At 37.5% G+C, this 19950-nt stretch overlaps 1 protein-coding gene across 1 annotated transcript in view; it reads left to right on the top strand.

Annotated features, from left to right (window-relative positions):
- slc45a4 (solute carrier family 45 member 4) overlaps positions 1-19950 on the top strand; it is a 57618-nt gene that overhangs the window by 5815 nt on the left and 31853 nt on the right. The window contains exon 3 of the mRNA XM_015392770.1: positions 16428-17661. Coding sequence (XP_015248256.1) covers positions 17355-17661 — 307 coding nt within the window. The 5' untranslated portion in view covers positions 16428-17354. The remainder of the gene's footprint in view (positions 1-16427; positions 17662-19950) is intronic.

Raw genomic sequence — 19950 nt, 5'->3', positions numbered from 1 at the left:
AGATGGCCACAAAGAAAGCTGACTGGATGCCAGGGTTGTGTGGCAGCAGATCTGGTTTTGTGCAATGCATCTTGGCTCGCTGTTCTTCATTTGGACAAAGCATGCACACCACACCCTCTGCCTGCAGACTTATCTCTCCAATGTATGCTGTTTACTGTCTCAGTTAAAGTTTCAAAATATATAGATGGATAGATATTACCTTAAAAATGTCTAAGCCTGTTTGCTTGAGAATGCAGTTAAACTTGTATTGATGTTTGAGATGGAAGATATTCTATGTTGCTTTCATTTCTGCCCATGAACACTTTGCCGTCGTTTTATATTGTAGATACACAACTCTGATAAATCTAAAGTAGTATACAGAAATAAACCCTTTGAAGAAGGGCTGGGCAATGAATTGATTTTTAATGATTGATCACATTTTCCGATTATGAAGATTTAACGTTTGCAAAGATTTTATTTTTTTCCACCAATGCACTCTTTTAGCTCAGTGACATCAGGTTATCACTCACAACTGAAAAGCTGGCTCACAGCCTAATACTAATAACAGTAATATATTTAGTGTGTGCAAGATAAGTTTGTCATTTTTTATCATGAAATATAAAGGAGAGAAAAAAATTGATTAATTGATTTGTTAGGAATAAAACGGAGGCTTACTTTTTTTTTGTTTTACCCAAATCGCCCAGACCTACTTACTTACTTCCAAAAATGTCCTTAAATAAAGAGTTTGCATATTTTGCGTTTGCAGGATGAAAAACGTTACAAAGGGGGTGTTTAGTTGAAGAAAACCAAGAGACCACAATTCCAATTTTGAGAATATTGGAGTTTTCCCTTAAAAACCAAACAGTGCGCTGATTGTCTCAGCTCTGTATGTGAACAGAGTTTCTACAGACGACACCATCTGAATGGGTCTGCACTCAGAGAGAGAGAGAGAGGGGTGCTCTGTTGTCTTGGTGGGGGAAAAAATGAGGAGAGAGGATACCTGGCCTGGTGCCAGCAGTGTCATTAACACTGTAATGAGACACTCAGAGTGATCGCTGCTCACTTGTTTGGGTTTCTCGCAGTGGTCTTCTTTCTTTCTTCCATTTCTGATCCGTGTCAGTGATGGATGTTAAGGTTACAAAAAAATCATGCTGGATGAAAACGCACATAGACGGCTTTAAAATGCTGCTCCACTGCTGTTTGATATTTGGTGTTGAACGTCACCTGACATGCTAGAGTGTACGGTTGAAACCAGATATTGTCATACTGGGTAATGTGAAGACTCTTAACCTTTTTTTTCCCACACTGTCAGACATTAAAATATGTCAAACATGTCAAACTTTTCCTGTTTAATGCTATCAGAATTTCAAAAATCCTTTCTGTTGACTAAATGCCAGAATAATGAGATGCATGAAGTTTTAAGCCTTGTAGACGAGATGATTTCACGGTTTTATAAACCTCTGATGGGTTCAAATAAATGGAGACATCTATGTTGTTGTTGTTGTTTTAAGGCAACACTCTTTGTGATATTATGAGGATTAAAGGAAGTAGGTCAAGATATCATAAAGACAACATGGACTTCCGCTAGTCTGCTCCTTCCTCGTTTCAGTGTTCAGATGCCTGGTGGTGCCATGATCGCTGTATGAACAGTTATGGTATGAGATGTTAATATCCATTGCAGGAAAATATACCGCTAGTAAGAAAGTTACAGTAAAACAAGTTAAGATGCATCTAAATTCAATAGAAAAAAAAAAAGCCAGATAACTTCTAAAGCACAAAGAGCTCCAATTATGTAGTATGTTGGTGGCAGCCTCACTTTATGGTATTGCTGTTTCATTTTTTTTATTTTTTTTGTTTTTTGCTGCATCATGGACTGATTTCCTGCCCCAATAAGTCAGATTAAGGAGGTAATGGGTCTTCTAGGACTCTAACCATGCCACTAATTTAATCACAGATTGGATTTTTTTTGCATAAAGTCAGTGTTTTGTTGTAGTTGGCACAAAATCCTGAGCATAAACCATTGAAAAATGATTTAGTAAGGCGGCCTACAAACCTGATTTACTCTACAGATGTCTGGAAGAAGGGTCCAAAATTTCAGGCAACTATTGTTAGATGTTTGGAGCAGCTTGCCCGGTGTGTTTAAGGCCGATTTAAAAACTTTGATGGGCTTTATCCATGTCTGAATCCAGTTGATGTAGTGGATTGCACTGGTGTTGGCATAGAGCGCTCGGTTTATCCAGACCCTCAAACTGTTTTGTTGCCTGGCAGAAGGGGGAAGAAAGGAAGTATGAGTTAAAACAAATTGAAAGGCTTTAATCATAAAATGTTTGTTTGTCTTCTGGGGCATTTTTATAAAGAACATTTAAATATCAATATATCAATAAACCTTTTGATTCTCTTCATTCTTTTTACCCTTTTTCATCTATTAAAATATGGTACAATACTCTCCACCAAACTTTTGCAACCTCACATCATTTGGGCCGGTCTAAATATTTCGTTTTGATTTTCTTCCCTTTAACTGTCCTGTTGAGCATTTCCTATTCCAAACCGACCTTATTTAACATCAGGCACTAAGGAAATGCATAGAAAAAAATAAAAGTATGTTGCTTTATTCACTGGCACGTTTTATGCCACCTACCTCAAAGCCTAGCAAACGAGTTCTGTTTTTCTAGATCTAGATCACATTAAGGTTTGTTTACAAACCAAGGTCAAATATTGTAAATTGTCATTCTCACTTGTTGATCAGGAAAACAGAATAAAGGAGAAACCTAAATAAATAGATGTTATTGATTTTATTCGTATGTTTCTCTATAAGGGATATTCTCATCCGTATGTATTAGTTTAGTGTGCAGGTCAATGAGTTTGGTATGGTTGATTTCATCTGGCTTTTTTTTTTATCAGCATCAGGCATGTGTGCAGGACTGAGTAAGGCTGCAGGTTGGTGTGTCTTGCTGTGGAATATTCCACCAGACAAGTGGGCAGGGTTTTAAAAACTTGCCACCTTCGAGGTTTAACGCTTCTTCAAACAGGTCTGCACATGCCGTCACCGTTTTGCTTGGCTCACTGTCACTCCTAATTTGAAACAATTATGTTATTTGCACGACAAGAAAACCAGTTTTGTTCGGATTTTTCAAGAGTGTGTGTTTTCTGTGATTCATATGCAGCTTTAGGGAAGTTTCTCTTTAGAAGACGGTGAAAGAATTTGAGACGGAGTATGACTTGATTTCAGAAAAATGAACGGCACAAAGAGAGTTGATCTGCATGGAAAATTTTTGTCTCATTCTAATTACTTTTTTTTTGACTCCCATGTGACTCAAACCTCTAAGGTGGATGAGGAAGACACCCACGAAGAGGGAACCCCCCCTAATCCCTACCTACAGTGTCTGAAAGACGGGATGCAGGTGGAGGCTACTGTCATATATGTAATGTTAGGTGAGGGGCCTTTAAATCAGAAAGGGCCACAGGGGATTGTGGTGAGGTTGACACTGGAGGAGTATGACTGCAGGGCAGAAGTAGGCCAAGGCTACTGTTAGCGGCTCGACTAACCTCCAGGGCGCCCTGGTTTCAAAACATGCAGATCTGCAGGAGTTCCTTCAGCATTCATACAGGCTGTGTTCATCAGTTCCCCTGCAGCTTGTTAAATGAAGCTTTTTGGGTCAATGGATTAGACAAAACGGTGCTAAATTCACGAGCCACTCCACACCACGTTGACATCTAGTGTCTAGACAGATAAACAGACCCTCCAGATTAAAATAACAGTTTGTGTGTGAGGTCAGCGTCCTCAAACTGCCTGCAACGCACTGATAATCTGTCAGACATGCATAAACATCTGAATATGCTCTGTTTCAAACATTAAGCGGCATCATTGTGAACTGCTGCATCCGAAACCTGGAAGACCTCATTGAAATGTTATTTAAAGAAGTCGCCACAAGATCAACTAGACATCTGTGGTTTAGCATGCTGTGTGTTGTGCTAACTAATCTGCCTGTGGACTGATTACAGTTGCTATCTAGGGCAGCCAGAGTGCTAACTAGCCTGCTTATTAACTAGCAGAACTAAAAATATTGACTATATTGACTAAGCCTTTCGTGGCAAACAAAAAAGCTTCTGGTCAGCTGTTTCAAGTGAGACTGTTTCCCGCTTTGATAAACCTGCAAATTTCCAGACAACATGGTGCACACAGCAGGAGACACGCTCATGGATGCAGATAATGACTGAATCATGCAGTATATGTCATTTAGATATGACTTCCACTTTAAAGACTAGTGTTTTGTGACCCATATAGATGAAATCAGAGGTGTCAAGTCACAAAGTACAGGTATAATGGAGGATTTTCTTTTTTAAAGAGTCCACTTTAAAAAAAAAATGCACATGCACAGCCCTGTATCCGCTCCAGAGAGGGAATACCTATTAAACAGGTGCAAAAGCATGCAGGAGCCCATTTCTCCTCATGCAGGCTCTGTTTAAAAGTTGCTGTTTGCATCGCTCTTACAAGCTTACTTGACAAAAGAAGATTAGCTATTTTTCCATTATGTCAGACTCACCGCCAGTAAGTGAAAATGGGGACGAGCACGTAGGAAGGCCTTACGTAAATATATCAGAATGATTGACAATTAGGAGGACCATATATTTTGATGATCCACCCGGAAAAAGAACATCCTCCACTACACCTTTAAATAGAAATTAAGGCCATCTATACTTTACTGGAGTAATTATTCTTTTTTGACAACTTTTTATGTCTACTTCTTACATTTTTTTTTCTAATTATCTCTACTTTCTACTGCATACATTTTAAAAATAGGCTTGTTTTTTTTTATTTAAGCTCATTTTGGTTATGGACTGTTTGTATAAAAAAATAAGATAAAAACCATCAAAATAATTTGTTTTATTCAGACAAATAACTTCTTTGTTGGACTTGGTACTGCACCAAATTGTTTTCAAGATGATGCAAAGTTAAACTTGACACTGTTACCATTAAATATAAAAGTAAGAAAAGTAAATATAGGGAAGTTATCACCCAGAAAATGGTCCTTTAATAGGGTAGTACAGTAACCAGTATACGTTTTAAAAGTATCTGTCCTCAATATTTTTTCCTGCATTACTTTAATTTATACTCTTAAGTAGTTTTAAAATGGTACTTAAGTTAATACTCTACTTTTACTTCTACTTGAGTAATAAGCTTTAATAAAACTTCTGGATGAAACAGAACATATAAAAAAAGTAAACATTTTAAGAAAATTTTGTCTTTAAATGCAGCCTGTTCACCAAATTTCTACTGTACTTTGTAGACAAATATGAACAAACAGTTAAATCTCAATAAAAAGTAGAATATTGTGACAAAGTTGATAGTTTTGTCACTAATTTATAAAGTTAACTATAGATATTATATACAGTAAAATTACTAGATGGAGTAAAATTTTGATGATTATGGTTTGCAGAATATTAAACTCAAAGTTCTCTCATCTTCCGTTAGGCTGTAGAAACTTGACTTAATGCATTAAATGCAAACTTTATCTTTGGATTTTGAACCAGTGAACAACAGTATATTTGGTTTTCTCCTTAGCCCACATTTTATCCTATGTTTATAATTCATCTTGTGTAGGGTTTGGTATTCTATCTTAATTTTCCATTATTCACTCAAAGTCTTCTTTAAGGAATTGTGGTTACCTTGCCCAAATAAATGTTCGCTACATTTAGTAGTTTGGTTATTTTTATTTATTTTGATGGGATGTCAGAATCCATTATGTTTTATAATAATTAGCCGGTTCAGTCATTAGTTTTTAGTCTGGTAAAATGTTTAAAGAACTGTTAAAGTAATTTTAAATCAATCTCTCCTCTGTCTGAAACATGTTCTGTTTCAGACATTTAACTGACAACATGCAGGACAATCATGAGCTAAAACATACCAGTAAATGCACCAAATACTGGCTTAGAATTAAGAAATAGAAAGTCCTAGATCTGGATCAGTTTAAAATGGTGTTGGACTGTTCATGGAAGAAACCCCTCAATAGTTTGACAGCTGACTGTGTGGAGTGGGACACATTTTTCTCAGACCAAATGTATAGAGCGTTGAATGTCTACAAGAGACTTGATTGGTTGATTGACTTTATTGATCTCACAGTGGAGAAATCTACTTGTTACATCAGCTCAAATAATCAAAGGAGAAGAATGTGCCAAAGGAAAAAGAAGGTGCATGGGATATATACAGTATATAGAGTAAACTTCTTTGTTTTGGTGGCGAAAGTGGTTTAAATTTCATGGTTTAAACTCTACTATTGAGGCTAGAGTGTTTTAAGCATAGAATACCCTATTTTTATCACTTTCATAAATATGACACGCCACTGTTAATGTGCTCTTTAGTTAAAATGTTGCTGTTAGTGGAGTGAATATTGTGTCTTTACTGGGGATCATTGTGGTGTAGGAATCTCGAACTGGCCAATACCATGATAAAAGACTTGGATGTGCATTTTAAATAGTTCTTTATATATATATATATATATATATATATATATATATATATATATATATATATAATGGCATCAAAAGAAAATGCTTGATAACATCTGTTGTCCTACAATAAAAATGACTAATTGTTTGTAAACTAAGTGAAAATCTCTGATAGTTATGTTGCATTTCACCTCAGTGCTTCTTCTCAATGCAGAGTTTTGTTAATGTTGGATCAGCTTTGTCCATTTTGCAATAGAGTGATCCTTCCTGCTAAAGAGCAACCTGTCATAAAGTTTGACTTGGATGCATTGTTTGTTTATGTCCATTCATCAGTTTGCTGATATTATTCAGACATGTTGCCTCTACTTTGACAAACGGAGGTGGTTTTGCTTTGGCGATAGAGCTGTGGGGTCATCCTTCTTTTGAACACGCATATGTGACACATCAAAATGTTTGATGCATCTGTGTCCACATTACATCATATTCATAAAAGCTAGCGTAATGATTTCAGCCCTGTGTTGTTAGGAGAGGATTTGTCATTGATGCTACTGCACGTTGGCTCACATGTGCCCCCCCCCTCTCCTTGTTTCTGCACTGCAGCAGTTCAGCACTTTCCTGCACACATCCAGTCTGTTGTTTAACCCGTCCATCCTCCATCGTTGCCTGTCTTGCTCTCTTATCCCTGCCATCTGCCTCCTAAAGCTGGGAATCTGTTCACTCTCCTTGGGATGTCATTTCTTACAGAGTTAAGATCATCTTAAACTCCCCTCCATGTACCCTCAAATAAGTATAGTCTGTGATGAATGCATCATAGAATAAGGGGAAGAGAAGGACTGGGGCCGAGCAACATGTGGACTTGATCCTGAGGCCTTGAGCCTAGCAGCCTAAATGCTGCTTGGTTATATTGTCTGTTTGTCGTGTGCTCACATGCCTTGCTGGTGTGCGACACCAAAAGTCATGTCAGCTACAAATAGGAATGGCTTTTCAAGAGTCGGGTGGCAGTTCCTAGAAGCTAATACTTCACTGATATGAATGCACACAGTTAGAAACAGACAAGCTTATAGTGTCTAGACAAGTATTGATATCAAAAGAATAATGCACAAAAAGTTATACTGTTTGTCTTACTGTAATCGTCCTTTACCACCATGACTTATGTAACTGAGGGGTAGGGTTTAATAAGCTTATGCTTCATCCTGCTCCTTTTTGAAACATGCTGTATGTTTAGGTAGCATTCTATGCAAACATTGTAAAATCATGTCATGTTTCAAAATAAATGAAATGAAATGAAATGAAAAATTTGAATGCCCTATAATGTGCCATTATGCCACAGTAAACAAGTAATAGTTATTTTTGCAGGATTTTTGTGTCATAGACCAACATAAGTGCATGTATCTCTATATACAGTCCCCCCCAAGTTCATCCATCCATCCATCTTCTTCCGCTTATCCGGGGTCGGATTGTGGGGTTGCAGCTTCAGTAGGGAAGCCCAGATGTCCCTCTCCCCAGCCACATGGACCAGCTCCTCTGGGGGAACCCAAGGCGCTCCCAGGCCAGCTGAGACACATATACCCCATTTACTCAAACCGATCCATGCCAAGACCGGTCCGAGCTCGGATCAGTTAACCAGGCCGAGCTTGGTTCTGATGACCGTTTACACATCACATCTTAAGTTTGTGTGAACATCCTTGTTTTCATTTTTTTAGTTTCATGGTATACCCTTTCCATTCTTTTCCACCCGTTTACATGTCTGCTGTGTTCCTCCATGATGCTGCAGATTGATAGAAACAAGGCTTTTAAAAAGGCCAGTCTACGTTTAATTGATGTTTAGTGAATTTAGATACTGAAAAAAAACAACCATTTCAGTATTAACAGTGTTTACTTTGCTTTAATTTATCTTTTCCAATTATTTCTGCAGCCGTACAGATGAATGTTTCTTTGTTTTATTTGTCTCAGCTTTTCTGCATCCTCCAACTGTCTTTTCAAATCCATTCAATTCTCCTCTGTTGCAGCCTGAGTAACAAGTTTTACATTTTCCAGTCAATGTCTGCCAGTAAAGCTCCGACTGCTTTGATTCCTGAATGTGATGCACCGCAGACTGTCTGAACAAACCCGATGGAAAGATGCGAGTTAAGATTTTTTATGAATCATGAATTTAAAGGAACATTATGTAAGTTTTTAATGGAAAATATCTTTAAAATGGCCTTTTTATTTTACTTTATGCCTAAAACATGGTTTGATGAGCAGACTGATACCTCAGTATTTAAGTGCAGATACATCTATAAGCTCGCGCGGTTTGGCGGGAACGTCAAGCATGTCAAAGTTAAATGGGTCTAACCTAGCAAACAATCAAAATGTTGATTAATATTCAGGTTGCATTCTGTGTATATGAATAGTGCTGTGTTTCTGTTTTGTATTTTGGTATCATTAAAAAACTCTGCGATGCCTCCTTAATCTTTGGTGCAGAAGAAAGATCCAGAAGCCATTTGTGTTTCATTTTTGTGCTTCTTGGCAATAAATCTTGGACCATCATGAAGCCTGTGTGTTTCCTCCTAAATTGTGCAACATTTATTAGGAAAAAGCATTTGCGGTTTAAGCAGCAGAGTTGAGTGTGTTTGTTTTACCCATTTAAAAAAAGGCCACACATTTTGTTCTATTTCTGACTTTCACTTGGTTCTATTTACCAACTCAAAGTTTAATGCTCTCCCAAACCATCTCACTGCCGCCACTAAAAGCTGTCTAATAGGTGCAAACCATAAAACTCATTCTGCTGCTTAACCAATGAATGCATTTAAGCCCAAAATTTCCTGGAAATGATTAATTGTCTGATCCAATGGAAATTTGATCACATAAAGCAAGGCTGGGTAGTGATATCATTTGCACTATAATCAATTACAAAACACAATTTTTCAATCACAGAAGTGTTCAGGTTTGGTCACTTTACATTCAATAATAGTTAAAGGCTGGTTATACTCCCTGCAACAGTGTTTCGCAGTGAGCTTGACGCAGACATTTGTTGATTTATGCTCAATATTGAAACGTGATCTGCGCTATGTTATACTCCACGCCACAATGCAAGAGGGACAATCACGAACTATCTGTGGGTCTAGATATGGCTGAGGTGGTGAGGAAGTGGGGGCAAGTTTGTCTGACAACTGAGGGAGAAAAAGAGCGGGGATTCAGGTGGAAAAAGGGTCCCAGCTTTCCCACGCACCTCGCTCCTCTAGCTTGTCTAACTTCATGAGTTGTTTTCCGCAATTGCAGCCATGCAAACAAAACAAGCTGGTAAGCGGATGTAGATTTGACCAATCAGAGGCCTTCTGTCTGCGGCACTGTTTGCAGTCACCTACAATTTGGGAGAGGTGCAGCAGAGTGTCTGCAGAGGGGGCGGTGACGTCTTTGCGTTCACTGCGACACCTACGCAGACGACCTAGTTTCGAAGTATAAATGAGCCTTTAGACACTAAATCTATCACTCCAGCCCTTTAGGTGGCGCTGAATTAACTTAAAGTGGGCATGCTGCCACACAGAAGGGACAAGGGTGCTGATAGTAGAAATTTTTTACAGAAAGGTCACTGTACAGTCCTGCAACAATGAACTCTGGACGAGCAAACTTTCAAGGCCATGAAAAAAAATGAAACCCTGGATATAAACATCTACAAGCTTGTGGTTAATGCAAAGGACAATCTAAATAAAATTGCAGTGTTGGTTAAAAACAATCGCAAGTTTAATATTAGCAAAATCATCATGGTAGCTAGATCTATGAAAATGCTTTGGGCTCGTCTGTCTGACAGGACTCCTCCTGTGCTTGTGTAGCTCTGACCCAATGTCATCAATCAGACAGGAAGTGAGACACAATAAACATCTCTGAATCTCAGGGTAAACCAGCCAGGTTCACCCTTCTGGAAACATGTTGCTTATATAGCAAGCAGGGCAGACTTGCACATTAACAATCAATACAATATTTCAAAGAACAGGTTCTTTACCGTTTCTCGAGTACAGAAAACAGATAAAGTAAAATACAGATCTTTTTTAAACTAAAAAAATTAAACAAAAACATGTGGAACAACAATGATTCTTAGGCTACATGACGGACAATCCTGAATTCTTATCTCGCTTTATGAAATTGAAGAATCATTTTGGCAAAACTTCGATAAAAGCTCCTAGAAACACTTTTCACTCTTATCCAGTTATAAGCTGCTGCTGTGTTTTCTTTTATCTAAATGTAGCTTCCATTCCTTTTTTATATATTAAAATACTTTACCTGTGGCATTTTGACAACTAGGTGCTCTAATTGGTCATAAAGTTTTTATTTTTTTTATTTTCTTGGTCTTATCTAGTCAAATAAAGGACATGGTTTTAAACTTTGGGACACCAGGGCAGAGGTAAAAAAATATCAATCATAATCTGCTCATCCTATGCATAGAAGGTGCCTCTATATGCACTGCAGCCAGTGTGACGGGAAATTTGCATTACAGCTTTTGGAGTCGAATGAAAGTGCTGTGAGCCGGACGTTACTGCCACCGCAGCATTGGAACACAGGCTTTCCAACAGGGGGAGCTTTATTGCCAACAAACATTGGGAGATTAATGAGAAAACTATTAATTATAACAGATTTCCTTTTTTTGCTTCTAAAAAACCAGGAAGGTTTTTTTGATAAACATGTTACCAGGCTTTCAGAGGATTTTAAAAGTTCTGGGCTTTTATTTTAGTTATTTTACTGCTCCCTTTATTAAATCTGGTCAATTTTTGTGTTTTTTTATTGAATCAAACTAAGGCAATAATGATAAATAGTTTTTCTTTTGAACACACTGGTAACAACGTACCAAAAGAGCTACAATAAACTGATGATGTTGTTAAATTTGTCCTTAGTGTCAGGAGCTTTAAAGCGTTTGAAAGATTCACATAAACTGAAGTGAAAACTAATTAAAAAGCAACCAAGGCCTTAAGAAAAAAACTTCTCATTTAAAATCTATATCTATTTTTTTTTAATTATTATTTCTTCTTGGAAAGAAAACGTTGGGGAAAAGCTTGAATAAAAAGAGCGTTTATGACAAAGACATTTTCTCCACTTTATGTGATTTTGTGTTAATTTTATATTTTTTCCACAGTACAGCTGAAAATCCTGTTATTTCCTTGTGGTCCAAAACTTTTCTCTTTTGCCATTTTACATCTTAAAATGACCTATTTTGTTTTCAGTGCCCGTGGCCTCAAGATTCCTCTAATTAAACTCATTCATAGATCATTTCACACATTTTCACACATTTTTCACAAAAATAGTGTGAAGAATTGCATTTTAAAACCTATAATTTTTGCTCTCTATAGCTTGGATCTGTAGGTCTCCACCTTAATGTGTAAAAGAAACTGAAAGCTTAGAGATGACTGCAATATTGCATGCAGTCGAAGAGTCTGAGCCTGTCTTGATGTCATCTCTGTGTGACAGGTAATCTGCTCAGGCATGAGAATAAACACTCACAAAAATAGATCTGTTTGTACGGGGTGCTGATCTGAGACACGCAGGAGACGACACTCTTAAATTGCTCCTCTCCTTGAACTTTACAGTCATCTCCTTTATGTACAATCTGCCATGGTTCACCTCTCTTATCTGAACCTTTATTTTCAGGCATGTTTTTTTTATTCCTTTATTGTCTTCTGCAGCTCTTTTTTCTTTGTGCCCTGCACCCTTACTTCATTACACCTCTGCAGATTTGAAGCAGAGACTCATGTGAGGCTGTATTTTGACAATGCGGTTACAGAGAAAGATGGACGTTTAAATCCTAGTATTTCTAACGCTAACGGAAGCAATCAAGGGGAGTAACTAGTGCATGTCTCTGCACCTTTAGGATCTGATCACAAGCACATGCATTCTCTTGGTATGTTGCAAAGGGATAAATAAAAATACCTTTAGACTAAATGTTTTGCTGTCAACTCAGATATGTTATGCCATCTTAAAAGTTATTTATATATAAGTTATAAGTATTCATGTAAGTTTTAAAAGCACAATTATTAGATCAACCTTGTTTTCTCCGATGAATTGATCTAAAAGTATTTTACCTGAAGGATGTAATCATAAACAGGGGAAAAGAGGAAACAAATAAAAATGTTATTAAGAAATTAAGAAAGCATTAAGAAATAATATCTTAGAAAACCATTACTTATACACATATTCATCATAGCATCAGTGTAATGGGTCTCATGGAAAAATAAAATACAATTGCCCCGTATAAAAGGAATATCAACATTAAATATCTAGTTTCATATAAAAGGTATAGAAAAAAATAAAGAACAAATAGGAAATCTCAATAAATAAAACTTAACCACATTTAAACAAAAACTGATTGGTGTTAATGTTATATAGAATAAATCCACATTTTGAATAAATATATTTAAGGAAATATAAATTAATGAAAACGGTGTGCAAATAATTGATTTAAAGAAGAAAAATAAATAAAAGACAAAAAAATAAAAACATAATGGGCTATATTAATACATACAGAATTTTAAAAATAATTAAATTAAAATCTAATGAAATTAGAACAGAAAACATTTAAACACACATTGCTGCTGTTTTGTTATGATTTTCTGACGTATCTGGCTCCTTATGCCCATCTTTATTTATCTTTATCACCATTTTTTTTTTTGTTGAAAAGTAGCTTAAGAAAAAACTGTTTTCTTTCTGATGTCGTGTCGTGTAATGTTGCAACAAATCAGAGGGATCACACCAGGTACCAATTAGACTTCCCACTTACCATCATCTTGGCAGCGACTGAAGCTGTGACTCCTGTAAACATGTTGAAGCTCTTGATTTATCATGTCAAGAGTTTTTGGACCACGCCCAACCTAAAACTGAACCTTTATTTTCATTTAAGCTGCTTATGGTTTCAAATCATTGCATCCTGCAAAGTTATTGTTTCATTAGAAGTGGTCTAAGACACATCTGATCACCTGCTGGCTGTTTTTAAACTGTAACAGAGCAACAGTTTTACAACTATGGCTAAAACACAGGGCGGATTTCATAATAATAATAATAAAAAAAAAAAAAATGATGCCTAGCATTAAATTACGCAAAGTGTTTATTGTCTCTTATTTAAATTCCCAAAGTAGCTTCCTCCTTCCAGCTGTTTTAGTGGCGGACTTTTTAAGAATGATTTGTTTTGGTGTTTTGCTGATTTCTTCTTTAGCATAAATTATCTCCAAAATAATGTGTTGTAGCACTCCAAAAGTGCTACAAAACATCATGTTATATTTGGGTGCAAGTCTTATAATTCATACTTTTTTTTTTAACTTCCTGCTGGAGGAGGCGTAGATGAGTGTCAGAGGAAATAATCACACATATGGCCTGGGTTTTATACCACACAATTAGAACGCAGATAAGAAACTTAAAGTGAACATGACTTTTCAAGCCTTGTAGCACATTTTGATTTGATTAGGTCATTTTGGCACATTACTTTGTTTGCATGTTTAGGGTTGTCCAGCTGAAAGGACAACGACTCATCAACTTTAAACAGGCGCCCTGACCATCAAAGGAAGGCATCCCCATAGCATAATGCTGCCTTTACCATGCAGGACAGACAGTTATTAGCTGTATGAGCAAAACACCTTCTTCCTCGTGTTAAACATAGCGGCTGTAAAATACATGACAAATATGAAAACACCATTATTAAGAAATTAGACTGATTGGAATTCACTGATTTTTAGCAAATATATTCCAGATGTCTGGGATCAGTGTCATGGATTTAGCCTGTTGTGTTGCAAGTCTACAGGATACTAAAGGATAGTGAGAGAACTGGAGGCTTACAAAGGAAGGAAAATGCCATTTATCACAACCGATACCTTCCTGGTAATGTTCAGCTAAAACATTTCTAATAGTTTTCCTATCCCCGCTCCTCATAAAGGGGTATATTTCTGGAGTGCATGATTGATATGTGTTCTGTCTCTCTTCTTTTAGCTGTGAATCTGTGCAGCTCTTCCTGAGTTACCATGTTGGACTCGGATTCTTCTTTGATTAAGGTGGAAGAACTGAAGAGTCGCCTTGTGAGGGGAAAAAAACCCTTTACTCCGCGCTTGATAAACCGAACATTAAAGTGGCTCATCGCTGACATGCTTGTTCAGTCTCCACCATGCCATGATCTTTTATATATTTAAAGAGGATTTTGAAGACACTAAGTAGGTTTTTGCTTGATATGAACATGAGCCTGTGAAGTGTGCAGGATGTTATGTAATCACCTCGTGTGCGTGAGGTCAGGCGGGGAGGAGCTTCTGTTTTTATATGCACTAAGAAATTAATGAGTGTCTTCAGAGAGTTATAAATGTTAATAAGGACAAGTGGGAATGCTGAATAATGGAGAGGAGAGAGATGATGGGGAGGGAGCTCCATCATTATCCATCTGTGGATCTCATCTCTCGGTTTATTTGTCCTCCGCTGCCTGACTCAGTTCGGTCTGACCTCTACATCATTTCCTTTTCCTCCCACTGCCCACCTGTTCAAACCATCCCTTCCCTCCCTTTCTCTAATTTACTTCTGTATTCCCCTTAGAAGTCTAATAAACCTCATATGGCGATGCTAGTGTGTGATGAAACATGCATTCTTTGTGGGATTCCTCCCAGAGACCAAAACACCTGATGAAAATCCTGTCAAATATTAGGGATTTTTTCCTAGCCTTCTCTGTGAAGCATATTAATAGCTGAGGCGCTTCCCTCACTTATTTATTCATTTTCACTTCTGTGCTCATATCTGTCGTTTTATTTTGGCCACAAACACAAGCCCTCTGTTTGAAACAGTAGCTCAGTCTAAGGACGCTTCAGTTTGTGTAGCACGTTGCTTTCTTTGATCCTTCCCTTCCGGTTTTAAAGACTGTCCGAGTGTCTGCCAGAATGAATCATGTGCTTAAACCAATTATGTAAAAAAAAAAAAGTACTATTACTCCTTTTACAGGAGAGAACACATGCATGTGTGTTTCAAACAACTCAAACATTTTCAAGTATATGTTGGTTGCTGCTTGGAAGTGGTGATGTTATGTATATTTGTCCTATGTAAGCATTTTAGCTTTGTTTATTTTGTTGGATAGTGTTTTCAGGCTCTACCTCATGATCGTAAAGTTTTGTGTGCTAATAACCGCAGAAAGTAACTTTCTAAGTTCATATCCATATCAAAAAGTATGCATACAGTAGGATTTATATGCATTTAACTTCACCTTAGGGGTTTGATTTCTGTATGTCTTACAGTGCATCGTTCATTTGTTAAAGGAGACATGTTCTGTTTTTCCAGGCATCACACCCCTCAGATGAATGTGTTTTATTCTTGTATATATGTTTTATTTAATCAGTTGCAAAAGTATTTTACCCTAATTTTTTATATGAATATTATTTAATTACATAAAAAAATCTGATCTTAAGAATTTTTTTAATAAACCCTAAATTATTAATATAAGTTTAATATAGCTTATTTATTTTAAAATACACAATTATCAGATTTATTTATTTAGAATTGGTAACATATTCACCTAAAATCACTGTTAATGTATCAGTTTTAAATGCATAGTTTATTCTTTGAATTGTATGATAATTAGGGTTACCTTCAAACCACAAACATTTTGTATTTCAAATAAATGATTTAGTATCAACTTTAGGTAAGTATACTTTATAACACTAAATGCATAACTTTAGGATTACATATTTCAAATAAGTAAGCTTTATTATACCAATGAATATGTATAATATCGGGTTTTATATAGGTTTGTGTTAAAATTTGACCAAAAAATAAAAATTAGAGGGGATAAAATTGCATACATTTTAAGCCATTTCATTATATCACAGTAGTTGCACAGTTATACGTGTATTTTATGCGATAAAATCCTACTGTTATATATTGCATTATATCCTTTGGTCTCGCATTATAGTTTAGGACTAAACGTAAGGCACTGCACCATACTTTATCGGCATGCTTAAAGTATTGACTTTCTGCAGCTGCGTATCTAATGTTCTGCTCTGTGCTTCTCCCTCCAGATTAATCAGCCAATCGATGGGGATTTTTACAGGAGCTCCGCCCACCGTCGCCACCCGCCCTCCTTCCCCCTGCCACTGCAACCTGTTGCTCACCCGCTCCCACATCATCACCCAGCGCTCCATCCAGCCTCCCAAACACAAAATGACTCTGGAACTCACTGAATGGTCTTCTATATGGATTTTTACTGCTTGTAATAGACAGTAAACAAAAAAAAAAGTAGGAAACCTCAATGACAAAAAAGCCATAAGCCCCCTATGCACCCACACACACACTCACACACACACACACATTCACACCCACTCACAAACACTTTCAGACATAAGCAACACATGCAATCAATGTCATACCAACAAACCAAATAAAAAATTCAAGCAGTATCTTGCACACCTTCCGTGCAAACTAAGAAGGACATGCACAGAGCCGCTGTTGGAATGTACCACTCACTCTTCCTGTGAAATACAACTGCTCACCTATTTTTGGGGGATTGTGCACAAGCCTCGGAAAGCTGATTTGCATTTTTCAACTCTGGGTGGAAAACAAGGAGGATTAGATATGAAGTTGCAGTGATTATTTTTTTTTTTTTCTTTTGGAGGACAACTTGCATGGGGAACAAGTTATTGCAGATTTAGTTTAGACTTTTCCCTCTCTAGATCTTGACATTTTTATTCTTGTTAGATTATAGTTTATTCTGGATTATTTTAATATTCGTAGGCATTTTTCTTCTGGCTATTTTAATAAGTGAACAGGTAACTATATTCAGGCCAGTTACTTCCACTGGTTGCATTTTGTAACAGGAAAAGATTTAATTGAACTGCTTTAAGAAAGTTAGTGCTAGACTTTAAATCAGCTACAGTTTATCCTCAGACTTGCAGAGTATTCATAGTTTTTTTTTTAGTGTGTTAGAGGAGAGTTTTCTTGTTGCTTGCATGACCTCCGCCATGCCGCCACAGAACACAGAGGCTGACGCTATGCAGGTCGGATCTCTCGGTGGTGGGATGGGCGCCAAAAAATCCACCGCATCAGGGCAGGAGGATGAGAAAGGGGGAGCAGGCGGCGAGACGGATGGATTGGGGGGTGAAGGAGGAGGCCAAGGAGGGGAGGAGTCGGCCAGCGAGGGATCCATTGAAGGCATTCCCTTAAAGAGATGGGTGATGCACGGCGCAGTGATGTTTGGGAGAGAGTTTTGCTACGCCATGGAGACGGCACTGGTGACACCTGTGCTGCTGCAGATAGGTGAGTCACTTTGACTGACTCCTTTTGTTTCTTCCATTTCTGTTAAAAATATTCTCCTTTAGTGATTTCTGATGTTTTAGAGCCCCAAAAAAAAAAAGATTTGGAGTCACACTTTACAGCGTTTTAACTCCTTTGCCTTAATTTATCAAAGAAGAATGTTTGTTTTGGCTCCCCCTAAAGACTTAAAATGGAACTGGGACATTTCTGTACACAAAGCATAACTCCATAAATAGAGTTGGGAATTGATAAGATTTTCACGATTCTGATTCCCTTATCGATTCTGTGAAACTATTCGATTCCTTATCGATTCTGTGAAACGGTTCGATTCCTTATCGATTCTCTTTTCAATTCTGTGAAACTATTCGATTCCTTATCGATTCTCGTCACAGTCATCTAAATGGTTTAATGAAAAAGCATTACTGTACTATTTCAGGAAATAAACTAATCTCCCCCTGATTTAGATAAACGAGCATCACCTTTCTCTCGCTCTCTTAACTGTGGAGCAACTTCGTAGCATGTTTCGTTACATCCATTGCAATAGCTAGAATCATGTAAGAATTCCAGCTACCAGTAGTTCTAATTAAACATGCTAGCAATGAATGGCTGGATTAACAAGAAAGGCCAAAGAGGCAGGAATTGGTTTATTTCCAGAAATGGCTTATGGTTTACTAGGAACCACATTAAGTACAGCCAGTGATGTAAAACTAGCTACTTACCACCAGAGTTTCCTTCCATGCTGGTTGTAACTTTAGCTTCTGTCTGGAAGGCATCAAGAACACGGCATTTGTTAAATTGTATGCCATGTTGTGTGCGCAGGTGTTTCTGCATGTTGGATGTATTTCCTCCCGCGGTTGTAATTGCCACTTTGCAATGATTGCAATGCGCCTTGTTGCCATCTTTCTCGTCCTTAAAATGTAGGGTGACCTGATTTGGGTTTTTGAAAAGGAGGACACTCTTTTTTTTGTTTTTATTTGTTCTTTTGTCGACTCATGGGCCGCTGACTTGGACCGAACTCAGCAGAGAGCCATGAGCCGCCCGTCCTCACCCGGAGGAGGGGGGCTGGGGACCGGTAAGGCAGGCGCAGGAAAGCACGGGACCGCCGTTGTCCAGGCTACAGTTACCACGTCAGGTCCCCCACCCCGGCTCCCTGTTTTGATTACGTGCTGCACTGTAGTCAACCAGAATCCCAGACGATTTTGAAATCCCCCCGGACATTCCCGGAATAATAGGACGTCTTGTCACACTATTAAAATGAAGCCAAACTTTCAATGGGTTAATCCCCGATGGGGCATAATTTTTTTGGTTTTACTTTTCTAGACTTTCGCCTGGTCACATCGTGCTTGCTTACTGAATGCCGTGTGCCTAACTTACATAAAAATTAAAAATAAAAAAAACTTGATGTAAGTCGTGCTTCCCAGCGCTAGGCTCTGGTGCTGCCTGGAATCAATAAGAGAATCATTAAACGCGCTGCAAAACGGTGCCATGGAACTGGAACACACAGAACCGGTTCTGAACCGGTTTATGATTCCCATCACTATTCACAAACACTCCCTGCTTTTAATTACAGGATATTTTGGCTCACTAGGATGTTACCACCTGCTTAGAACACCAGATTTAAACTTCTTTTCATTAAGCACAGCACTCTCTGTTAGTTGTGTTTTCTCCCCCTACAGGCTCACAATAAAACATTATCATTTCTTTATCTAAATATTAATTTGTTCTTCCACTCTAACAAGCTTTGTGTAAAAGATTTACTAAAAGTTAGTAATACATACTCTGCTGTCTGTAACACCATGTTTTAGCTTGCTTTAAATTGTTGTTTTTAGAGACCCCTATAGCCCTAAAATAAAACTGTAATGGTTCTTCTGTAGTGCGTTAAATATTATAGTGGACGATCCTCTTTTGGCTCTGATGAACCTACATTTCCTGAGAAAAATCCTCCTCTCTGCATTTAATCATCATAAATAACAAACAAATGCCGGACAAGAATGGGAGATTTAACCTTTGTTTACAAAAAGTACCATTTATTCAACATGCAACATCGACTGGATTTTGGTTGACAGCTGTGTGAGTCACTGTTGCGTCAGCAGGCGGCATCTTGAAAGCCTTCGGCAACACTTCTCCTCCTTTGATGTCCATATGCTAGAATGATTTTGTTCTTTCTAGTTTAGTTTAAAGTGTCTATGTATAGTTTGGGTCAGTTAAAGGGGAGGACGACTGCATTTTTACCAATAGAATAATCAAATATGTACAAAATTAGTATTTTTTTATGCTGTTAAAGGATCTAAG

This window comes from Cyprinodon variegatus, unplaced genomic scaffold (assembly GCF_000732505.1).
Source record: "Cyprinodon variegatus isolate N-32 unplaced genomic scaffold, C_variegatus-1.0 Scaffold605, whole genome shotgun sequence".
Lineage (NCBI taxonomy): Eukaryota > Metazoa > Chordata > Actinopteri > Cyprinodontiformes > Cyprinodontidae > Cyprinodon > Cyprinodon variegatus.
This window is presented reverse-complemented; position numbering and strand designations above follow the sequence as displayed.